The sequence below is a fragment of the Diadema antillarum genome, unplaced genomic scaffold (assembly GCF_040938485.1).
Source record: "Diadema antillarum isolate AM-2024a unplaced genomic scaffold, OU_Dant_1.0 seq00000563_RagTag, whole genome shotgun sequence".
Lineage (NCBI taxonomy): Eukaryota > Metazoa > Echinodermata > Echinoidea > Diadematoida > Diadematidae > Diadema > Diadema antillarum.
This window is the reverse complement of record NW_027271502.1, coordinates 2,448,595-2,469,441: the sequence shown is the minus strand read 5'-3', so window position 1 is coordinate 2,469,441 and position 20,847 is coordinate 2,448,595. Positions and strand designations below refer to the sequence as shown.

General features: G+C 36.9%; 1 protein-coding gene across 1 annotated transcript in view; it reads right to left on the bottom strand.

The window, feature by feature from the left end:
- The window catches only part of LOC139735107 (potassium channel subfamily T member 2-like), a 268,472-nt gene that overhangs the window by 9,457 nt on the left and 238,168 nt on the right, over positions 1-20,847 (bottom strand). Inside the window, exons 9-20 of the mRNA XM_071645878.1 lie at positions 20,583-20,666; positions 19,746-19,840; positions 17,896-18,085; positions 17,315-17,479; positions 16,558-16,694; positions 13,281-13,344; positions 5,886-5,994; positions 4,099-4,207; positions 3,057-3,206; positions 2,178-2,443; positions 1,696-1,830; positions 968-1,280 (exon numbers count right to left, since the gene is read on the bottom strand). Coding sequence (XP_071501979.1) covers positions 968-1,280; positions 1,696-1,830; positions 2,178-2,443; positions 3,057-3,206; positions 4,099-4,207; positions 5,886-5,994; positions 13,281-13,344; positions 16,558-16,694; positions 17,315-17,479; positions 17,896-18,085; positions 19,746-19,840; positions 20,583-20,666 — 1,817 coding nt within the window. The remainder of the gene's footprint in view (positions 1-967; positions 1,281-1,695; positions 1,831-2,177; positions 2,444-3,056; positions 3,207-4,098; positions 4,208-5,885; positions 5,995-13,280; positions 13,345-16,557; positions 16,695-17,314; positions 17,480-17,895; positions 18,086-19,745; positions 19,841-20,582; positions 20,667-20,847) is intronic.

The window sequence follows — 20,847 nt, the reverse complement described above, 5'->3', positions numbered from 1 at the left end:
GCTTAATCTTTTATCAAGCCGTGCTAGCTGTGTGATGAGAGGGACAAAACACAGGATGTAAACAACCGGAGCAACAACAATGAAGGAATTACCAGATTAAGCTGAAATTAAGCATGCTTGATTAACACATTCTGTCCATAATTAATGCCAACTTTCAAAGCAGTAGCATTATCCTTTTTAAAGTTATTAGACTTAAAAGTGAAGAGTATGCAAAGGATTTCAAGAAATGAAAGGGGGCCTCTACGACATAGCTGATCATTCTACTCTCCCCCCAAAAAGGGTTGTAGAAAAACTGCTCAAAACACATATTCCCATTCATGTTGTGATCCCAAACTTAAGAATAACGTTGAAGAAGGATAGCTCTTTCAGAAAATACAATTTCACCTTTTTTTGAGTTCTCATGTAAAATCAAGGGGTGCAACTTTTTGTTCGTTTTGTGATGCACGGTCACATATATTCATTAAAGGCATTTATATTCATCCAAGTGAATTTTATTTCCTATAGCACATTTTTGTTGTCAAGTACCAGGAAAACAAAAACAATAGGATTTATGATGGTTAATGGTAATGATGTTTGGTCTCAGCTATGAAAAAAAAGTTCATAAAAATTATTTGGATTGGGTAACTTTTTTTTCAAACCTTTAAATTTGAATCATATAGACTATTACAGATTACTATTTCAAAGGCTTTTGGCATATTTTGAAGAATTTATATTAATTGGTTATTAGTTATCATGTTGGTTGTCTTCCTTATTTGTAGGTGTCACTTTTGCTATTTTAAAGTAGTTTGGGCATATATCTCACAAGAGGGATGGATTGAAATACTGAACATTTACTTTAAGTTAATCATGAATAGTGTACAGATACAAACCATGTTTTTTTTTAAGAAAGCTTAAATATCCCAGAGAGACAATCCCTTATTTACTTGATTACATATGATATCATGTATTCAAGCAACTATATACTTACGGATCCTCCTCATCCCAAACTGAAACGTCTTCTGTTTCTATGGCAACCTGCTTCTGCGCCTGGAGCGGCCTTTCGTCCCTCACTTGGTCATCCTCGGGATCGGATGACATCATCTCCAGGACTGGCATGATAGATGGCCGACGCCCCTCCCTCCCCCTGGGCGGGGCTGGTTCCCCGACATCTGTGGGCGGCCCGATGTGAAAGCCCACGCACCCGCCCCCGCCGGAGTCGTCCCCACCGGGGGGCATGAGATGGTTGCGATCCATGGCCTGATCCATGGAGCTCCTTGGAGGGATGTCAACTCTAAGGCCCGCTGCAAGAAAGAGAGATATAATAATGACAATTACTTGGAAGTTTCATTTACCAAACTTCTGCTGGTATCATGAAGACATCCGATGAGGATGTGTTTTACAGCTTTATTTTATTTTTGCTAGATTGTAAAAGGCAGCAGTATAACCATTTAGTATATTTGAATAGTCAATCAGAAAAAACAAAACTTGAGATGTATATTAAATCATGTAACGTTGTAAAAGTGAAATGAAAGTCAAGGAAAACATTTCAAGGCTTCATGGCTCCTATAAAGTACAATCTCTGTGGAAAATGTATCTTGTCAAAAAAAAAAGAGAATGTATTTTCTAAACTGCGTGATAGAGCCCAGCTACCTGGAAATGTGTAACCATGGTAACAAATCATAGTTATGACATCATCTGGGGACACTAATGACTTACTGGCTGCACTCCTCCCAAGGGGAGGCTCCTCCTTGGATCTTGCTTCCAGCGCTGAGCCCCCGGGAGAAGGGGACGTTTGCCCCCCAGTGCTGGACCGCGTGCTGCCAAAATGGTGCAGCTCCAAGGCCATCGACCCTATCATGATGGTTAGATTTAAAAACACAATCAACCGAGTGCACATAGATGTCACATATGCAAATATGTTGGTTATATTAACAAGGATGCCACGACACTGTACTCCTACTCCCCCGACTACTATACCTCTACCTACTACTACTACTACTACTACTAGTTACATTGTACCTACTGGTCAGTACTGCATCTACTACTACTACACCGACATCATTAACCTCACCAACATTATCTCCATTATTTTAATCAACATCATCATCATCTTTATTATTACCATCCTTATCATCGCAACAAATTGTGGATCATTACTGTACAGATTTTCTTTATCATCGTTGCAATTTAATGCATACCAACACTCGCGATGGCGCTCTCCACGCGGGACGTGCCGGTGCCGTTGCTGTCGTAGACGTAGCTGGGTGACTTGTCCATCTTGCTCTCCTTGCTGTCCTTCTCCTCGTTGTTAGGGTGACGTAGGATGAAGGAGGAGTTCTCCTCCGCCGTGATGTTCATGTAGTAGCAGGTGTCGGAGGCACGCATGATGTGCCTTGGTCCTGGGTTCAGCTGAATCCTGGCTGTCTCATCACTCTTCTTAATTCCCACCAGGGATACGCCATATCTGAAGTTGTGGAACCAATCAAAAGGTACTACAATTCTCCTGTAGTTTCTCAAGCAGCCTTTTCAACTTATAAGTCCAAATCCATTGCTAATATCTAACGTCTGGAAGGCATAAAAAGTGCAATAATCAGATATACCACAGTATCTTTTTAGGTAGAATGAGTGCGTTATAAGAGTCTCTATATTATTATCGCTATTATCATTAGTGTTTTACATAAACAGGAGATTTGAGATGTCTCGACAGTGTATAGCTAAAGAAATTGAAGAGCAACAACCCAAAGAGATGGAAATTCCCATTTCTGTATTTCAAAAGAAAGCAATATCGGGAAATTAGCATCAATGAATGATGCATCAAAGAAACAGCAGTAGCGATATACTTATGTGCTGTTTGTCTTGCAAAATATTGTGAATTTGAAAGCAATCCATCTTTACCATGATCTGAATTTTATCTGTCTAATCATGCCTATCACATACAGTGAGATATACAGGTGTATAAGCAAAAAAGGAGTGGTCTCTAGAGTACTCACTACGATGGCTTTAACAAAAGTTTATAATCATACAGTTACATATCATTAACAAATTTTAATAACCTCTGACACAACAAAGATACTTACTTTTTATGAGCATGAAAGGATGCATACGTAAAGCTCTTCCTTTCGTATTCACTGAAAAACTTGCTGTTGCCAAGGACAATGTGATAAACTTCGTTACCGGAGCAACGGCCGTAGCTTCTCTGCCACTGAGAAGAGGCATCACACCCCTCTCTGATGAGGAAACAAAACATGGATAAAAGTGACAGGTTCAAAGCTAACACCCCTTTTTTTTTGGGGGGGGGGGAGGGGATGAAAGACAATTAATAATCAATTTTTATCACAGATCATTTCACCTATTTGATTTGCCAAGCTTACCCCAAGAGATCCTAAAATCCTAACAAACTTTGTATAAATTCCCTCAGATTCACAGAGGAAATGAGTTAAATATTGATAAATAGAAAACAAGTATTTTGAATTTTACTATCCTGGTGCTTTCTCTCTTTAACATAATCATTTTCAAATAATATATAGAGTATGATTATTATTGTTATGATATTTAATTAACATCAGAACAGTGCTCATTGTATGTCAACACAAAGCTTTGAGTTATTTTGATTACAAAGTGAATATACATGACCTACAATTTTGTTTTACGAGACTTTTAAAGTTCATAAGTCCTGCCCCATATTACTACCCACATGAGAAGTGAACAAGAAATTTAGCAGGATGAATGAAATACACTCTTGCAAAAGTCCAAACATCACATGAATACTAAAGTTCAGGATCAGATCAGTTAATCTATTAAGATAGCTAAAAGAGATTTAGCAGTTGAGGAAGGTAGCTATTTATAGATAATCAAATAAAGCCTAAGAAATATTTTCAAGGATTTATTGAATAGATGTAATGAGGCTGTGAGTGGATCAGGGAAGAATGAGATAATTGACAATAAGAGTATTATAACAACACGCATTCCTACTAATTCATGATGATTTAACTTCTCTGTCTCTACACTATCCCAGTTTTGCAAGCCATAAATGATGATATGAATATTCATAAGAATCTGACAATATGCATATTCATAGCCAATAGCAATGTTCTCACTTCTACATGTACTTATACTTACACTCCTCTGGATGTATGGATGAGCAGGGTAACAAAGGTGGATGTACCAGGGCACAGACAGTTGTTGGCCAGCAGGGCATACTTGAATTGATCCTCACAGACCACATGATCTAAAAGCAGGCACATATGTCGAGCAATAAATTCCAGTGGGTCTAGGGCAATTAGTGTACCCTCTGTGCAATTACCTCAGACCCTTCCCCTAATCCTAATCCTCATCCTACTCCTAAACCTAATCCTAACCCTAACCCAGACTCTAACCCTAACCTAACCCTAATCTTTACTTTAACCGTTTCATACTATTAACTCTTTATGTGCCACATTCGCGCGTCCGACTCAGTCGACGCCGTGCCAACTTCACATATTCTGCTCAACAAACAAAGCCGCCAAAACCGATCGATAAATCACTAATCCAGCAGTACAATGAAAGCGTTTCTTGCGCTTTTGTTCCTCTCACATACGGCTTGCATTCTATGTGCATGGTGATTGACTATCAAGCGGTGTTCCCGACTAGATTTGCGTGCATTGTAGTTTCTGTCACGGTTTTATGTGCAAAAGTCATGCCTTTAATGTAGCAACTGGTCATTCAAAAGACAAACTGAAAATAAATTTGTCATACAATTTATATCGAAGCAAAGCTTAATTGGCAATCCTCTGTAATTTTGCTGACTATTATGTCCACCTTAACAGAAATTTGTAGAAGTTATACGAATTGTAAAAGCAGAATTCTTTCTCAAAGCATGGCTACTTTCGTGTCTCAGAATAACGTGGCACACAGGGGGTTTCCACCATGGCACATAAAGAGTTAAACCAGTATTTAGCCAGGGGGTAATTGTCATGATGTATGCCTCCAGCTCCTCATCATTCTTTCTCCATTCTCTTTGTAACCATGGGAACAAGATTTGCTCACAACTCCATGAATCTAAACATTATGAGCCCCTGAACGTGCCAAATCAAAATGAACAGTGTAAACACTGATGAAGATGTCAGACTATCATAACACTGACTGTTGTGATGCTTATACAGTAGTTGTTGGAAGAACTGCAGTAATTACCGTACTATCTCAAAGCTGAGTAACAGTAATAGTTGTAGAACAAGTAGTAGCAGTGATGAAATTAGTAGTAGGAGTCAATACAGTTGAAGTGCTAGAAGTACTAATCTGCAGTAGCATTGGTAATTGTAAGATTAGTTAATAGAATTAGTGGTAGTTAAAGTTACAGTGACAGTGATAGCGATAATGATAACAATTGTATGAAAAGCAGTATCATGGCAACGCACACATAATGATATTCTTTAAGATAAGATTGATAAATCTTGAGACCTTCCTACCTAAAGTCAGTTTTCCTTTAATAAGTAGTTTGAAATTTTTTTGTCATGTTTGGCTACACAATAGGTTTCAAGAAGCCATGTAAATCATGAAGAAATTTGATGGATACAAATTTTATAGGGGGCAATGAATCTATATCATATTCATTGCATCTACATGAATTTGAACAGACTTTCCTCACGTGCAGAAATTGGCATGGTACACAGAAACATAACAGAAATTTCTTGAAAAGTAACAAGTTGTACCCCCCCCCCCTCCTGTTCTCCTACAATGTAGCTGGATGTAGGTTTTAAATGGAGCTATGTATGGGTGGTCATCAAAATCGACATTGGTAATTCACACAGCTAAATCATACCCAAAGAATGTGTAACAACATGGAATGCAGAAAACCAGCCTTCTAAGTTACAAATGTATTTACAAAGCAAGGAAAATTCATGGAGAATGCTTTGGAATGAGTCTTCTACCTGCAAATTGGACGTGAAATCGGTTGTCCGGCTTCAAGATCTGGATGTAGAGAGGGACGCTGGGGGCAAAGTCCTTTACTGCCCATGTCCTCAGGATGGTCTGCTGGTCCTGAGAGGATATGACATCATAATGACATAAGGTTTGGGTCAACGGTCAGAACATTTTCAACAGCTAATAAACCAAATGCTCTACAATAATCAACAACTTCATTACTAGCATCATCACTGTCATGAATGACTTGGTTTTGTTAGGTAACCAAATTTTGTAAAAAGTAGAAATTCTCTGTTCTAAATTGACAAAACTAAAGCAAGGCATCTGCATGCATCAACTCATATGTTTATAAAAAAGACATAAATAAATATTTAAACTAAAAAAGGTTATTCACAGCACTAGCAAAAGCCATAACTGAAATGAAATCAAATGGTAAAGGTGACAATGAGCATGCTGGTAATATAGTTTAGTTCCCACTGTTCTTACTAGTATACACATGATGCAATACAGCTGGAAAAAAGGGAGAGAGGACTGGGAAAAACATAACACTTTGGGTATAAATGGAAGGTTGGCTTTAACATACTCAAAAATTATGTAACTGCATTGTAGTTCATTCACAATGCAGCACCAAATAATATTACTTCCAAAAATATGTTTTCTCACCTTACATCATCACATATATTTCAATTACTTTCTATGTTTTTCAGTAGATGTAATTCTTTATATCTCAAATAGATAAAATAGGATGTATTGGCTTTTCCATTTCAACTCCTCATATACAGTATGCACACACACACACACACATAAATTGCATATTTCCCTATATATTCCATTGTTTAGACTTCATAGTATTCCAGTCTCAAATCAGTAGGTTACCTAAATCATAAACCAGAGCTTGGACATGGGTCTTGTCAAAAATCCTGACAAAAGAACAATCAGGAACACTCATTTTATCCCCTTTTCAACAGGTAAATCAAAATGTCTTATTGCAAGATACAATTGTAACTGCCCATGGCAAGGTCTGAGTGTAAGTCATTTTATGAAATGTAAATTCAATGTTTGGACACATACGTGCATAATATTCTAGCAGAAAACTTGACAAATACGCAAAAATGTTTCAAAGCTATTGCAATGATTTGAAATAATCAAAAATGATAAGTGAGTCAGATTGTGACATCAGGGTGTATCACGGTATATTTCAATATACATCATCTCTAGGTGCTTTTTCAAAAAGGTCTAATTAAGTCATTCTTCTGAAATATGACTTAAATAGCATGTACTGTAGGTCGAAACTTCTTAAAGGTAATTTGGTAGACATACATCAAACTCAATGTCCCAGATGTTTTGGTGCATACTGTAAACCACTTCTTCAGTCAAATGGGTGTCATTCATGAATCACTATGTGTTTACTATAAACTGTCAATTCTTAACCCACTGAGAACGGACTGACTTTGCTACAACACACATTGTCCATAGACTTGATGCCCGAGTATACTGGGACGTGTCCTCAACAGATTGAAATCTGAGTTGAATCACACACTGCTTTATTGACAGTTGTACATTGTTTTACTCTAGACCACAAGCTTGAGAAAGAATAAGGTTGATGCACTTTTTTTTTACTCATGCTCCTCACTTCCATCTACTTAACATGTGAGTCATTCTTGAATTCATAACATGAGAGAAAACAACAATTTGCTACAGATAATTCAGACTTCAATTATTGAGGTATGATTTTTTCCTCATGATATTAATGTTTTTATCTCTCTGTAAGAGATTTCAGAATTTTCACAGGACAGTCATATTGAAATTTTGAGCTTACTCTTTCAATATTATTTAATACTTTTTTTTAAACTGACTGCTCACTGGATACTGGTGTAACATATCATAAATGTATTGGGCAGATATGATTTTAACACACAAACAAAATCCTATACAAGCAATAAATTTCTCAAAATTGTTATTTGCACAAATTTCCCAAGGTTGAGGGCTATTTGCAAATTTAACAAGACAAATTACTAACTCTAATCCTGACACGAATATGATGTGCATACATGCATTTCTCTGTTTATTACTGTACTCTATGATCACAAATTTAACTACTCTTGACATTCTTTTGAAGTCCTGATTACTGAAGAATTAGACTCACAAAATATATGGCATATACAGCTTCATAAACTTCATGCTTAGTTTACTTTCACTTTCTTGATTCTTGTTAAAATTTCCAGACTTTTCCTTAGATATATTATAAACAGCAATTGCAATATAGTTGAAGAGTTTGTTCGCAAAAACCGATAAGTCCATTTTTGGAGATTTTGAAGTATGGTCTCCATCATAAAGTACAAAATAATACTTTTTAAATGATAAATCGGTCACTACATGTAAAGGTACATTTTTAAAGTTATGGTCAAAAGAAGCAAATTTTTTTCTTATTATTCTCTTTATTATTCTTGACCATTAATCGTAAATATCTCCATTTGGCAAATATGGACTTTGTTTTTGCAAACAAACTCTTCAGTTGCTTGTAGCAATGACATTGCTGCCACTGGGTCTAGCTACAGTTAGTGCAAAGTAACATTAGCGAGATTTAGATCTGTAATGCTAAAAATATGACATGCATGGCGATTAGGCAAAAAAGGAGTTGCTTAGCAAATGCACGAGACAGCAGTCCCCACTGTCCAATCCAGCAGAAGGTGCATCATAAACATTAGCATTGCAGATCTAATGCTTGCTATTGCCTTGATGGCTTTAACACTCTTAAACTTTTCATCGCAAGAATGAGGCTAAGCCCTGCTTGTCTCAGTCTAAAGCACGAAAGAAAAGCTGCAAAGATAGTTTATGCCAATTAACTAACAACTCTCTCTATTCAAGTCAATGTTGAGAGGGCTATAGGGCCATGCTGATATATCTTGGTACTGGCAGAGGAAAAGAATGGAAGACGACAACTGGGCACAAATGACAGGAAATTGGCATGATAGTTGAGCAGAGCAGTGATCTGGTAGAACTGGGTAATCTCAATTTTTGACATCTTTTATCTTTTATTCTGATTATTGCATTTTGATCAATGATATTCTATATAGATAAAAAAATAGCGTCTGAAGTATCCATGTACTGCATAACATTGTTAAGAAATTAAGCTAAAATTTTGCAGCTGTTAGGGAACAACAAAATCACTTAGCAGGCAGAAATACTTAAATTGAGAAATATTGCTCTAAAAGTTGCTAACTCTGTTTCTCTCTTCTCCTTCTTTTTTAGCAAATGTATGTAACTTAAGTTTTATGGTTTTGCAAGATCATTTTCCTCTACTGAAACAGCTTGTGTGGCTGGCAGAACTACATCTGTAGCATCTCTAGTGTGTTATTGTAGGTGGTATTGACTTATCGCCCATACCATACTTGAAACACGCTACCAATGGGATTCTAATGACCTGGCAAAAAATAAGTGTAGGCCTATATCCAGTTTCATAATGCACATGCTGTACTAGCAATGCAAAATCTACAATCTGCTCGTTCTCAGCACACAAATTACCATGGCAAAGGAAAGGAATAATTGTGTTATCTTCATAGACTAAGTTGCCTTGCAAAACTGCATATCTAAAACTTACATAGTTCTGCAGGTTATTCTGCTTGAGTGTAAGAATCCAGCACTTATCTGGCAGAACTACTATCTTTGCAAACACTACTATTATCTATTAACCGCTATCATGAAGTCATACTTAGTTATACATTAGTTCTAAGAAACAATATTTCTTCACTTTTGTTCTTATACACAATTCAAAACTATGTTAATGACAACCAACAAAAGATGACAAGTTTTAATTTTGATATGTTAACATCTAAAAACTACCAAAAAATGAGATTCACAATTTTGCCAGATCACAGTCACAAGACTTAAACAGGAATGAATATTTGGCTACATACAAAGGGAAGTGAAGGTATATTGGAACATGCAATTGGCCAAACTTATATTCCTTAAAAATGATTAGAATAGTATGCCATTTTTTGTGATTTTTTTACGTTGTTGTCTGTGTTTGAAGATGAAATAAATATCATAAGGGAGATCAAACATATCTACTTCTGATTTCTCCTCAATTTGTATGAGGATACAGGTATGCTAATGTATGCCAAAAAAGAGGAAAATGCAAGGACTGATATTGGCAAAGAAGCATGGTTCTTCTGATTGAGGAAAATTTGGAGAAACTCCCAAATGAATGATAGAAATCAACATAATATCCTCTGCTGAAAACCAGAAGGGCGGTATTACATTTTTTTTTTCATTTGGAATAATGCTTATAGATTTATATACATTTTTGATTGAATAAACTCTTTATGTCACAAAAAATGACTATTTTGTTTCTATACATGCTCAAATCTTAGAAGCCAATAGCGTCCTTCTGGATCTCAGCTGACAATATGGCCATGATAAGGGAAAGAATGAGAGTTTTTTTTTTCTTTTTGTTCTTACGGTAAATGTCAGGATATCATGTTTCGATCCTTTCTTTGTGCTTCTATTACTGGGTTTAGATCCAGGACCAATACTGAGACATGTGGTCATCCAATTTTGAGCCAATCGTAATGTTGCTTCTATGTGGCTATATAATAACCATATTCATATAAATCTACTTAAATGAAAGTGAGGCCAATTACATAGATTGATCAAAAGAGGGCACTCTTACGCATCTGTCTCGCAGGGTTTGGGCGGCCTGCCTAGTAGCAGGGCCACCCAAGTTATTGCCTCGCTCACTATTCACCATTGCCTGTATGAATATGAAAGCACACAGTTCTGATTAAGAGTCTACCGGGGCAAGCACGAAAATATTTCTTTTTTGATTTGATATGCAAGGGAAGTATTTTAGGAACGGCTTTGTGCATTGACTTCTTCACTCTACTGCTGATAGGAATACAATACTACACAATAAGGTAAAGTAACAGACTGAGTTTTACTCAATGCATGACAAGGTCTGTACTTTCATGAATTCTGTTTTAATAAGTCCTTTGTCTTTCAGGTATGTTAACTCTAGAGCTGTTATTCCTACATTGTACATATGGCTCTTTTTCATGAGCCCATCAATTTTGTACCGAACAGATTAGTGACTATGAATTAGCACACATATATCTGCTAAATATATCATGAACTTAAAGGTGGAACTAGCAAAAAAAAAACCAAATGCTCCCTCTAACTCTACAAATTCCATCAGTATTCATTTATCATGCATGCCACATGCTGAAAGTTGTACATCAGGATTGTGTGCTTTTTCTTTTTCAATCACTGTATATTTTTAGGCATCAGTCACTGCAAAATCAGCGAGCAACATGGAAAGCAATCCTTAGGTAATATCTTGTTGCGATGAAGAACAACAGACATGTTTGATGCAACAGAAAAATAAAATGAATCATAGATCTACCTCAAAGGTGTCAGAATTAATTCTCTGAATACATCAATTAGATTAGTTCCTCTTACATGTACAATTAAACTGTCAAATGATCAGCTTTAAAAATCCTTGGAGATTTTAAAGACAAAACAAATTGCATGTTTTGCTGTGTACCAAGTAAACAAAACAACAGAGAAAACTCCTCAGAAAATAAAAATACAATTCATAACTACCGAAAGGATCTCAAAATGCAAAATGCATGAGACAGTTAGATGTGTTAATTACACAACACTTACAGTAAGTGGCAAGTACATTACAGGCTTAAAAATTAATTGGTCATACATGCACAGGCAAAAAGTCTTTCACAAAGTTATATCAATATATCTTCCACAATAGGTTCTAACATTTTGTCCTATTAACAGACAGTATGGCATGTGAAGAAAGTTTAGAAGCTTTAATTCTGCTCTAAAACAAAGGAATGAATTGGTTGACTCTTGTCATGTAATACACAATTTATACCAACAAATGTGATTCACACAAATCATAAATTCTCCAATATCTTTTCTATTCAAATAGCAAGAAGATAACTGCACAAGTTTGCTTGTGTGTGTTTTTTTTTAATTTCAGGTCTGAGGTATGTTTTACAGTTAGTCTATGAAATGGAATCTAAAGATATTTTGACGAGATACAAGTGCTTTTAATCACAAAGCAGGTGACACTGTTGGATGATTCCTTTTAGTTTCTGAGTTATTTCTTGTGCAGTATTCCTGGATGTTTATAATTTCTGATGCATCACTCCTTAACTTGAAAAAAGTTTGATGTTAATTATCTTTATATTATATTCTTACATATAGCAATTGATAGCAATTGTGAATCAACATCCGATGAGTTCTCTCATTCTTACTGTGCTCTTTTCATTGACTGGAAAGCCTACTGGTTTCTTTGCCTATTGGTAAAGATGCCAATTTGCCAAAGAACAGAGATAATCTTTACTTTCCTTATTAAACCCATATTGTGTAACTATGTTCATCCCCTTGGACAGAGGCAAATTCTTGTGCCTGAGTGGCCAATTTTGACCAAGTTAGTAGGAATTGTCCAAATGACGATAAAAAAAGCACAGAACATAACAGCTATGAGCCTGGACACACAGAAGGTTTATATATTAAAGTTTTCCATCAGCAAAAAACAATAACAGAAGAGTGTTCACTTTGTGAAAAAGACTTGCTGAGTTTACAATTCATACCATGCACAGGCATGCACAAGTGCACAGTGCAAAAGTTGGGATTGTAAACTTTTGATTTTTTGCAGAAGCTAGTACTACATTTTTAAAGCAAGCTAGTACTATATTTTTAAAGCATGATGAACAGTTTGTGGACAACAAGACAAACATGAAAGCAATATCATGATGACAAAATGAAATGTCAATTTCCTTTAAAAAAAAAATAAAATGTCAGAAAACAGCATGATACAGCAGCAACTATGTCATCTCCATGCCATAAGTGTTTTAATCTACTATTTGAATTGATATAATGTAATTTTCAAAATGTAAACAAAATTTTTACAGTCTACTTTATCAAAGTGCACATCATTGTTCTCAGTCTAGTGCAAATGTCTTCTATCTTATTGTTGATACACTGAATAAACATATTAATCATTGCTTATTTTCACACAAGCTCCATTTCCTAATGGGAGGTAAAACAAGTGAACAATTTCTCTTGCTTGTTACAGTCATTTAATGTATCCTTCTGTTCGACAAGAGGCTTGGGAATATCACAATATCACCAATTTTGTTGATGGAGTAACGATAAATAGAGAAATATTTAGCTCTTCACCACAGCACAAACTAAATCTGTCTGTTTTCTTCAGTGCAAGACTATCACTATCACATAGTATTAGAGGCTGAGAGGGGAAAAAGAAAGGCAAAATTAAATTGTTTTCAACTTCTGAGGCTCTAACCTCAAGATGAAATTGGGATAAGATAACCGGAGATGAATCCGGATCAAAGAGACAGTGGAGAGGACATCTGAGTACTCACGGCCTCGCATCTGTCCATGAAGTTTCGTGGAGACAAAATAAAGCAGGCTTCTGCATCATCCATCCTGTAAGGATTACACACAGACAAGAGGGAAATAAAAGTCTTCACAATCTATGTCAAACTGACACTTATGCCACGGAACAAAAGTCTGCAAACACCTCATAAAATATTGTAAAAGTGGAAATATTTTGGGAAGTAATGTTTCACACTAGGCTGGGTAAGATGAATTTCAATTGTTAATCCCCTGGAATTGAAACACCAAATAAAAATCAAACTATTTGCACACTTTTATTAACATGCCAGTTTCTGGTTGCATGAAATGTGTGACAAATGTCCACACCATGAAAGCGTCTGCTTTTAAAGGATTCCTATCTATGGCTTGCATCTTGAGAAGAATCTGAGCGGAAAAAAAAAAAATCCACTGGATGTTTTGTTTTACAAATTTTGAAAGATTGGACATTTACACCTGTACCTAATTCAATGTACTTTAAAAATCCTTAATATGTTAATATCACATTCTGATATGCTGATAGGCAATTGAAAATACTAAAAAAGAAAAGAAAAAAGAATATGAACTCTGATTGAAATCATTAAAATTTTCTCTCTTGCTAGAAGGCTTAGAGACCCTTTTTTTAAACCCAATTTTTCAATAGCCCTATCTTTGTCACATTCTAAGAAAATAAGATAAAATAATTCATTTCATTCATACTATACTCAAAAGGATCTATAGTAATGCAAATGTTCTGGAAAGGCCAGAAAGATACAATTTACGGAATATTTTACCCCTTCCCTACAAGAGTCTGAAGTCCCCTGAGACCCTGTTCAAGACCTACCAGGTTCCCACAGGCAACAGAATAACAAAATATACACTACAAATGCCTTAACATATCCTTGATGTATATGCAAGGCAAAACTTATTCTCACATCAGAATTTCCAGCATTCTCACCTTCTTTTTCATCTCTCACAAAACATTGATTATCATGGTACATAAAACAGATGACAATGAAGTGTTCTGGATTTTATAATTAGTAACTGCACTTATGTTGAAAGAAGTTAGCATTTTTTCTTTTCTTCTTCCATTTTTAATAGCTCTTCTATAGTCTATCATAACAATCACTTGTGACAAAAGACAGGTACAAAATATACACAAACATATATTTTCCTTATATGACTCCAATGTAAACTTATTAAACATTGCTAATTGTTAACACAAACACACACACACACACACAACAACAACAACAACAACAGCAACAATCAAGATCAAAGGATGCCCTGAAAATAATGGTGCAAGTTTTGTTACTTTTTACTTCTATTTTCAGGAAGCAGATCCCCCCCCCAAAAAAAAAAAATAAATAAATAAATAACCCCATTGCCTATTCCCTTCCATAACAAGTTATAAATTTCTGCATGAACACCACAAAGCAACCCTGACATGTTCCTCTGAAAATCAGGGCTAAGAAGGCATCGGATGTTAGCGATGTAGACAGAAGAGAGGAGACAAATGTATCAAGTGTGTTGGTTACCATGGCAACTCCAGTTCAATCATCTCCACAATGCAAGCTCCACTGTCACTTTGAAAAGTCACCAATTACTTGATTGGCGAGGGGATAGAGAATACCAACAGGTTTTTGCTGTTTGGGGAATTGGACACTTCTTCAAACTTCTTTAGGCATTTTGTAAAGAAGCCAAAGGGGGGGGGGGGGGGGGGGGATATGCAGACATTACTAATATGCACCGAGAAAACACCTGACTCTGATATTACATTTTTCCCCCACAGGAACAATAACAAGCAATTTGTGTATCTGCACCAGGGCAGGCTGATTAGATGTCATTTCAAAACATTTTCTCTGCTTCTCGACAAACTCTTTGGGTTATCATTTCACCTCCAAGCAATACAATAATGAAGGCTGTGTATAAAAGTGGGGATGTATTAAATGCGCACCAGTTGTCTGCAAAACTGCACAATCCCATTAACTACCAATGTCAGACTGAAGCATTATCTGTCAAATCACTAATCCAAAGATTATCTCTTGTTACACTGATGGTTGCACTGTAATCTAGAATATGTGCTACATTTATCCACTTGCAATATCCCTTTTCAATATAATCAGTCCTCACACATTCGACACATTGTTCATTATGTTCCAGTGAACTGTGGGTCAACTTCTCTCTGGCTATATGAGCTGAACATCTGACATTTCTTTTTGCATTTCACTTAAGGTGCAATCCCAGACCACCTTCACAAAGGCTTGATTAAAGGAATTTAAAATCAAACCAATAGAATGGTAGAAGTTTTATACAAATATGACATAAAGTAATTAACACCTAGAATTCTAATGTTTCATACGTTTTCACGAAAAAAAAAGGTGGTATACAGTAACAACGAAATCATAGGCAACTAGGATGGAATGAGATGTCACAGTCTCATGATTTTCACTGAGTTTCTTTTTTCTTGGCATGAAATAAGAAATAAATAAACAAACCTTTGTACCTTTTGCACCAAACACTTGTTGTGATGTAATAACATAGCAAATAATGACTTTTAGTGAGTGGGGTTCTAAATATCATTTTCTGTTGCTATAGTGATGGTATAATTCCAGTATGGACACAGTGAAAGAGGTGATATAGTTACCTAAAGGTATGATAATAATACAGTTGTACTTCAGCAATGATGATACTGTAAGTATACAGTTACATACAGTATTAATCATTCACTTTTCTAATGGAGCTCACATACAATACTGTAAAAGTAGTTTCTTTCGCGGTGGTTTTATTTTCGCGCTTTTCGCGCTTTGAGGTTGAACCTCAAATTTAACATCACGCGAAAATGTTTTGAACTCGTCGTTTGTTACAACGCTATCATTACCGACCGCGTATTTAAACACACGCGAAAAAGTCGGCACCGATGGAAACCACGAAAGTTTCTGTACGCGAAAGAAACCACTTTTACAGTACATAAACAGATGGATTTTTCTTTAAGATGATATATGAGAGAGATAACATAAAGAACACAAGACTTGCATGGGACCCACAGGAACTGACCACGTTCATGATAGTTAAACATTTAATCACATTTCTTTTCAGAAAACTCTTAATGTAGAACTTAAATTTTCTGTTGAACTAAAGTAAGGTACATACCTTACAAAATGTATATAGTTCCTCAAAAACTTGGTGGTTTTGTGATGCAGGCAAGTCACATATAAGATACATACATAATACACGATACAGACACAGGTCCAAACCTGGTCAATGAGAATTCTAATCTAGTCCTACCTGCATCTGATTAGATCCTGGTCCTTTAAGGCAGACCCTTGAATGTAGATCACTCGCTGGGCCCAGAGTGGGACCATCAGCAAGGCCTTTAAGGCGTTGTCCAGCTCACACGGTGAGAGGAGAACCACAAAGAAATCCTGAAGTCAAGAAACACATTCAAGTCAGCAGTTTTTAGGTGCTTATGTACATTCAATGTCAGACACTTTTCCTTGAATGTTAGACTATAAAAACAGCCAATCTACAGACCTCACCAATGACATCACCTCTGCAGGTCACAATGCTTCATGTTTGATAATCGAAAGTGATATTTCTTTTTTTAAACCAAAGATATATTAAGGTTGCTTATCAGGCAAGATTAAAACATACTAATCTCTGGGAGAGTCTTGTTGGCTATACACCATAAAGACACAATATTAAATAGTCAGACAGCCTTATGCCCGATTGTATTTCATAAAATATCAAACTATTTGACATTCCTCTCATTGAGAGCATCAACAATCACATTCAATGAAAATAAAGTATCACTCCAATGTGTTCACAGAAAGAAAAATAAGGAATCATGAATATACTTCATTTGAAAAAAAAAAAATCTTATGTATGTTGCATGGCCATCAACTTTTCAAGAGATCAATTTCTCTAGGTACAGTAGTTGAAATATCTCCAGCAGTTTCTGCACTAATTGAATTTCTCTTTGGAAATGTCAAATTTATTAAGGGCACTCGACATTAAATCTCCTGTTAACATTCATATCCTTTACCTGCAGGTGGTTGTGGGCATAGAATTCGTTCAGGAAATCGACGATGAGGTCGTACTGGAGGTTGGTGGCACAGACGACCACATGTTTTTCGGTCTGAGCCCGATGCCTGCTGTATGTTCCTCCCTGCTTCTGCCTTTCCACAATCAAATAGGCCAGGTTCTCCAACTACAGGGTCACAGATAGAGAAAATAATTTCTGTAGTTTGTGCTATGTGGTTACACTATTCTCATACAATGAGGAAGAGGAGGAGGAGGATGATGAAGAGGGGGTGGAGGAGGAGGAGGAGGAGGAGGAAGAGGGGGAGGAGGAAGAGGAGGAGGAAGAGGAGGAGGGAGGGGGAAGAGGAGGGGGAAGAGGAGGGGGAGGAGTTAGGAGGAGGGGAGGAGGAGGAGGAGGAGGGGAGGAGGAGGAGAAGGAGGAGGAGGAGGAGGAAGAGGAGGAAGAGGAAGAAGAGGAGGAGAAGGAGGAGGAAGAGGAGGAAGAGGAGGAAGAAGAGGATCAAGAGGAGAGGGAGGAAGAGGAGGGGGAGGAAGAGGAGGGGGAGGAGGAGGAGGAGGAGGAAGAAAGAAAACCCATCTCACCTGGAGCGGGAGGAGCACGAGTGCCGCACAGATCATCATCATGATGTACAGCTGGGAGGGCCAGATGCGGACCTCAATGTCGCCGTAGCCGACGGTGGAGAAGGTCACGACCGTGAAGTAGAAGGCGTGGAAAAAGGACATGCCATTGATGGTGACATCCCCCCTCTCTAGGTGGTGAATCCCACAGACACTGCGTCAAGAGATCAAAAGATGTTAACCCGTTGAGGACGGGCTGATTTTGCTACAACACAAATTTCCCATAGACCCCTGCCCGAGTATACTCGGGACTCATCCTCAATGGGTTAAAAACTGTTCAATTTGCAATATTACAAATTGTATGGAATCAAAACGATACTGATATAATTTTCAAAAGCATATTTTGTAATTGTTTGGATGGTAATGGTAACATGTGATATAATAGTTTATGTGATAATTTTGCCTTTTACTCTTTTTTTGTTTGTTTGTTTGTTTTTTCTTGGTGAAGACAAAATAGATAACTGCAAGAAAAATAAGTGAGGGCTTACAGAGAATGTTGTTTTGCACCCATGACTATTGATGCTTAGGTCATGGAGATTTTTAATATATTTTCATGGTGTAGGGGCAAGCATGGTGTCACCGGACACCATGGTATTACCGGACACGCACATTTTTGCGTACTAATGACATTCTGTACGCGCGAGACTTCGTAGATTAGCCTCACAGAACTTTGTGTGGACCGAAATCGCAAAAAACGCCACATAAAAATGTAAAAACACGAAAAAATTCACATTTTACCCCAAATCTATAGTTGAGTGACCCGCACCTCGTTTATAGTTAATATTTATGCATGTTTGAATCACATTTCGCGACTGAAATTCTATAAAATCCCACTCACATACAGGAAAAATGCTGAAGATTCTATTAGAACCAAAAGTTCACTGATCAATATCGGAAAAATTGTAGCTATCGTCCTCAAACGCGAACGATGCGGAATAGTTGTGCGCTAAGGGGCACGCAACTCATCACCCGCGCGTGCAGCTCCCATAGACAAAGCACGTATACTCTAACCAGTTGTCAATTTCTCACAAGGTTTTATTGCGTGAACTGTTCGAAATGGTCAAGACAGACATTTTACTGTAAAATACGAAATTTGAGCTTCATTTGCAGATTTGTTTGTGTGTCATCCGCTCGGTGAGAATGTGTACGGTGATTTGTGGGATGAATTGTGATTCTGGTGCAAGGATTAGGTGCGAAAGACCTCGATTATTCGATTAGCGTCCGGTAATACAATACGATTTTGCACGGCGCAAAAAACCACTATTTTTAGAGGGGTATGTCTGAAGCATATTTTCTAAAAACTGGAACGAAGAAATGACGTAAGTTGGCTGAATTTGTAATTTCCATGAGTCTGTGAATAAGTGGTGTTGTTTTTAGCCGAAATTTTATTCTATGAGTACGGAATTCAAAGCCACAAAGAAAAGCGTCCGGTAATAGGATGTTCCACCCTACATGCTCATTGTATTTCGTATGTTGGGATAAAGATGCAAAGAGCATTTCAACAGCAATAAAGAAATGGAGAATGTGAGTGAGAGGATGCGGAAATCTCACATGTTACAGCAGGTCCATCAAAACTGAGCAGGCCATTTCTCTCTTGTGAGAACAAAAAAAGAAGAAGAATAAAATAAACATCGAGAGCATGAAATCCCACTGGAAATATGTTTAAAAGCACAAACATGGATCAACACTAAGGGATGAAGAAGGATGGGGCATATGCATCCTGTCAAGACAACTCTTATTAGATGGGAAGAGGGGGGGGGGGGACAACCCCATCCACATAGGAATCTGGGGCAGAGATGCATGGATAGACTCACCTGGTGAATATGAGGCACAGGATGAATGAGAAGAGGATCATGAGCTGCTGAGAGAGTGCTGAGTGTGACCTCATCATCACTCTATGCAAGTCATTCTATGAAGAGAGGTCAAGAGGACAAAGGTCAGTTTGGATGATGATCTATTCATTGCACTGTAAGCACAGGCTCACGCTTGCACAGAGGATCCCTGTATTAAAGCACACCCAAACATAATAAAAAAAAACTAATGCCATCATGTACTTTATTCCGTTATTTCCATTTAGAGAGAAAGTACCTTGAGGGAAAAATAATAGACAGAGAACTGACCCAAGTGCAGGAAATAAGTGAATGATTGTGCAAATGCAAACGAGTTTACAGAAAGTTATGGCTACTTGAACGCACTGGTAATTTCTCACAATATTCCACTGCTTCTTTACAGATGTAATGGGTGGGTATGTATGCATGCAATTTTGACCAGCATATGGAACAAAGCTTGAAGGTAGTTGGTTTCCGTCAAAGAGCATTGTACATTACTATTCTCTACACTAATGTCAAAACAGAAGGCACCATTGTATGTGCTCCCTGATGCATGTTTACCCATATTTGCAATATGAAGAATAATCAAAGATCAAATCTAGGGCACATTAATACCACAAATTGCCCTCACAACAATTTACATTTCAGCTTGGTATAGTCTTGTAATTATGTTCAGTCTTTTTCAAAAGATATTTGAACATCAGTTATGATAAAGAATTTCATGCCAACTATTCTGGGAAAATAAGTAGATGCATTCATGGACACATGAATACGCACATTATACACATAGCGGAGTGCATAATCTTCTATAATGATACTTACAAAAAGATTTTCAAGAAGCTGCTTTGCGAGCCAGCAATTTAAGAAAACTGGAATGAAGAGGTTTCTTAATGGTTCCCAGAAAATCTGTGATAGGAAAAAGAACACCATAAGTTTCATATCCATTGATAATATCTTATTGAAACATTAAAAACAACATAAAACTTGGGTTACTTTTACAACAAGGAGAATATTTAACATTGTTTTCAATTTTTGGCAAAATGTGGCCTTTTTTTTAACATTGTTTTCAATTTTTGGCAAAATGTGG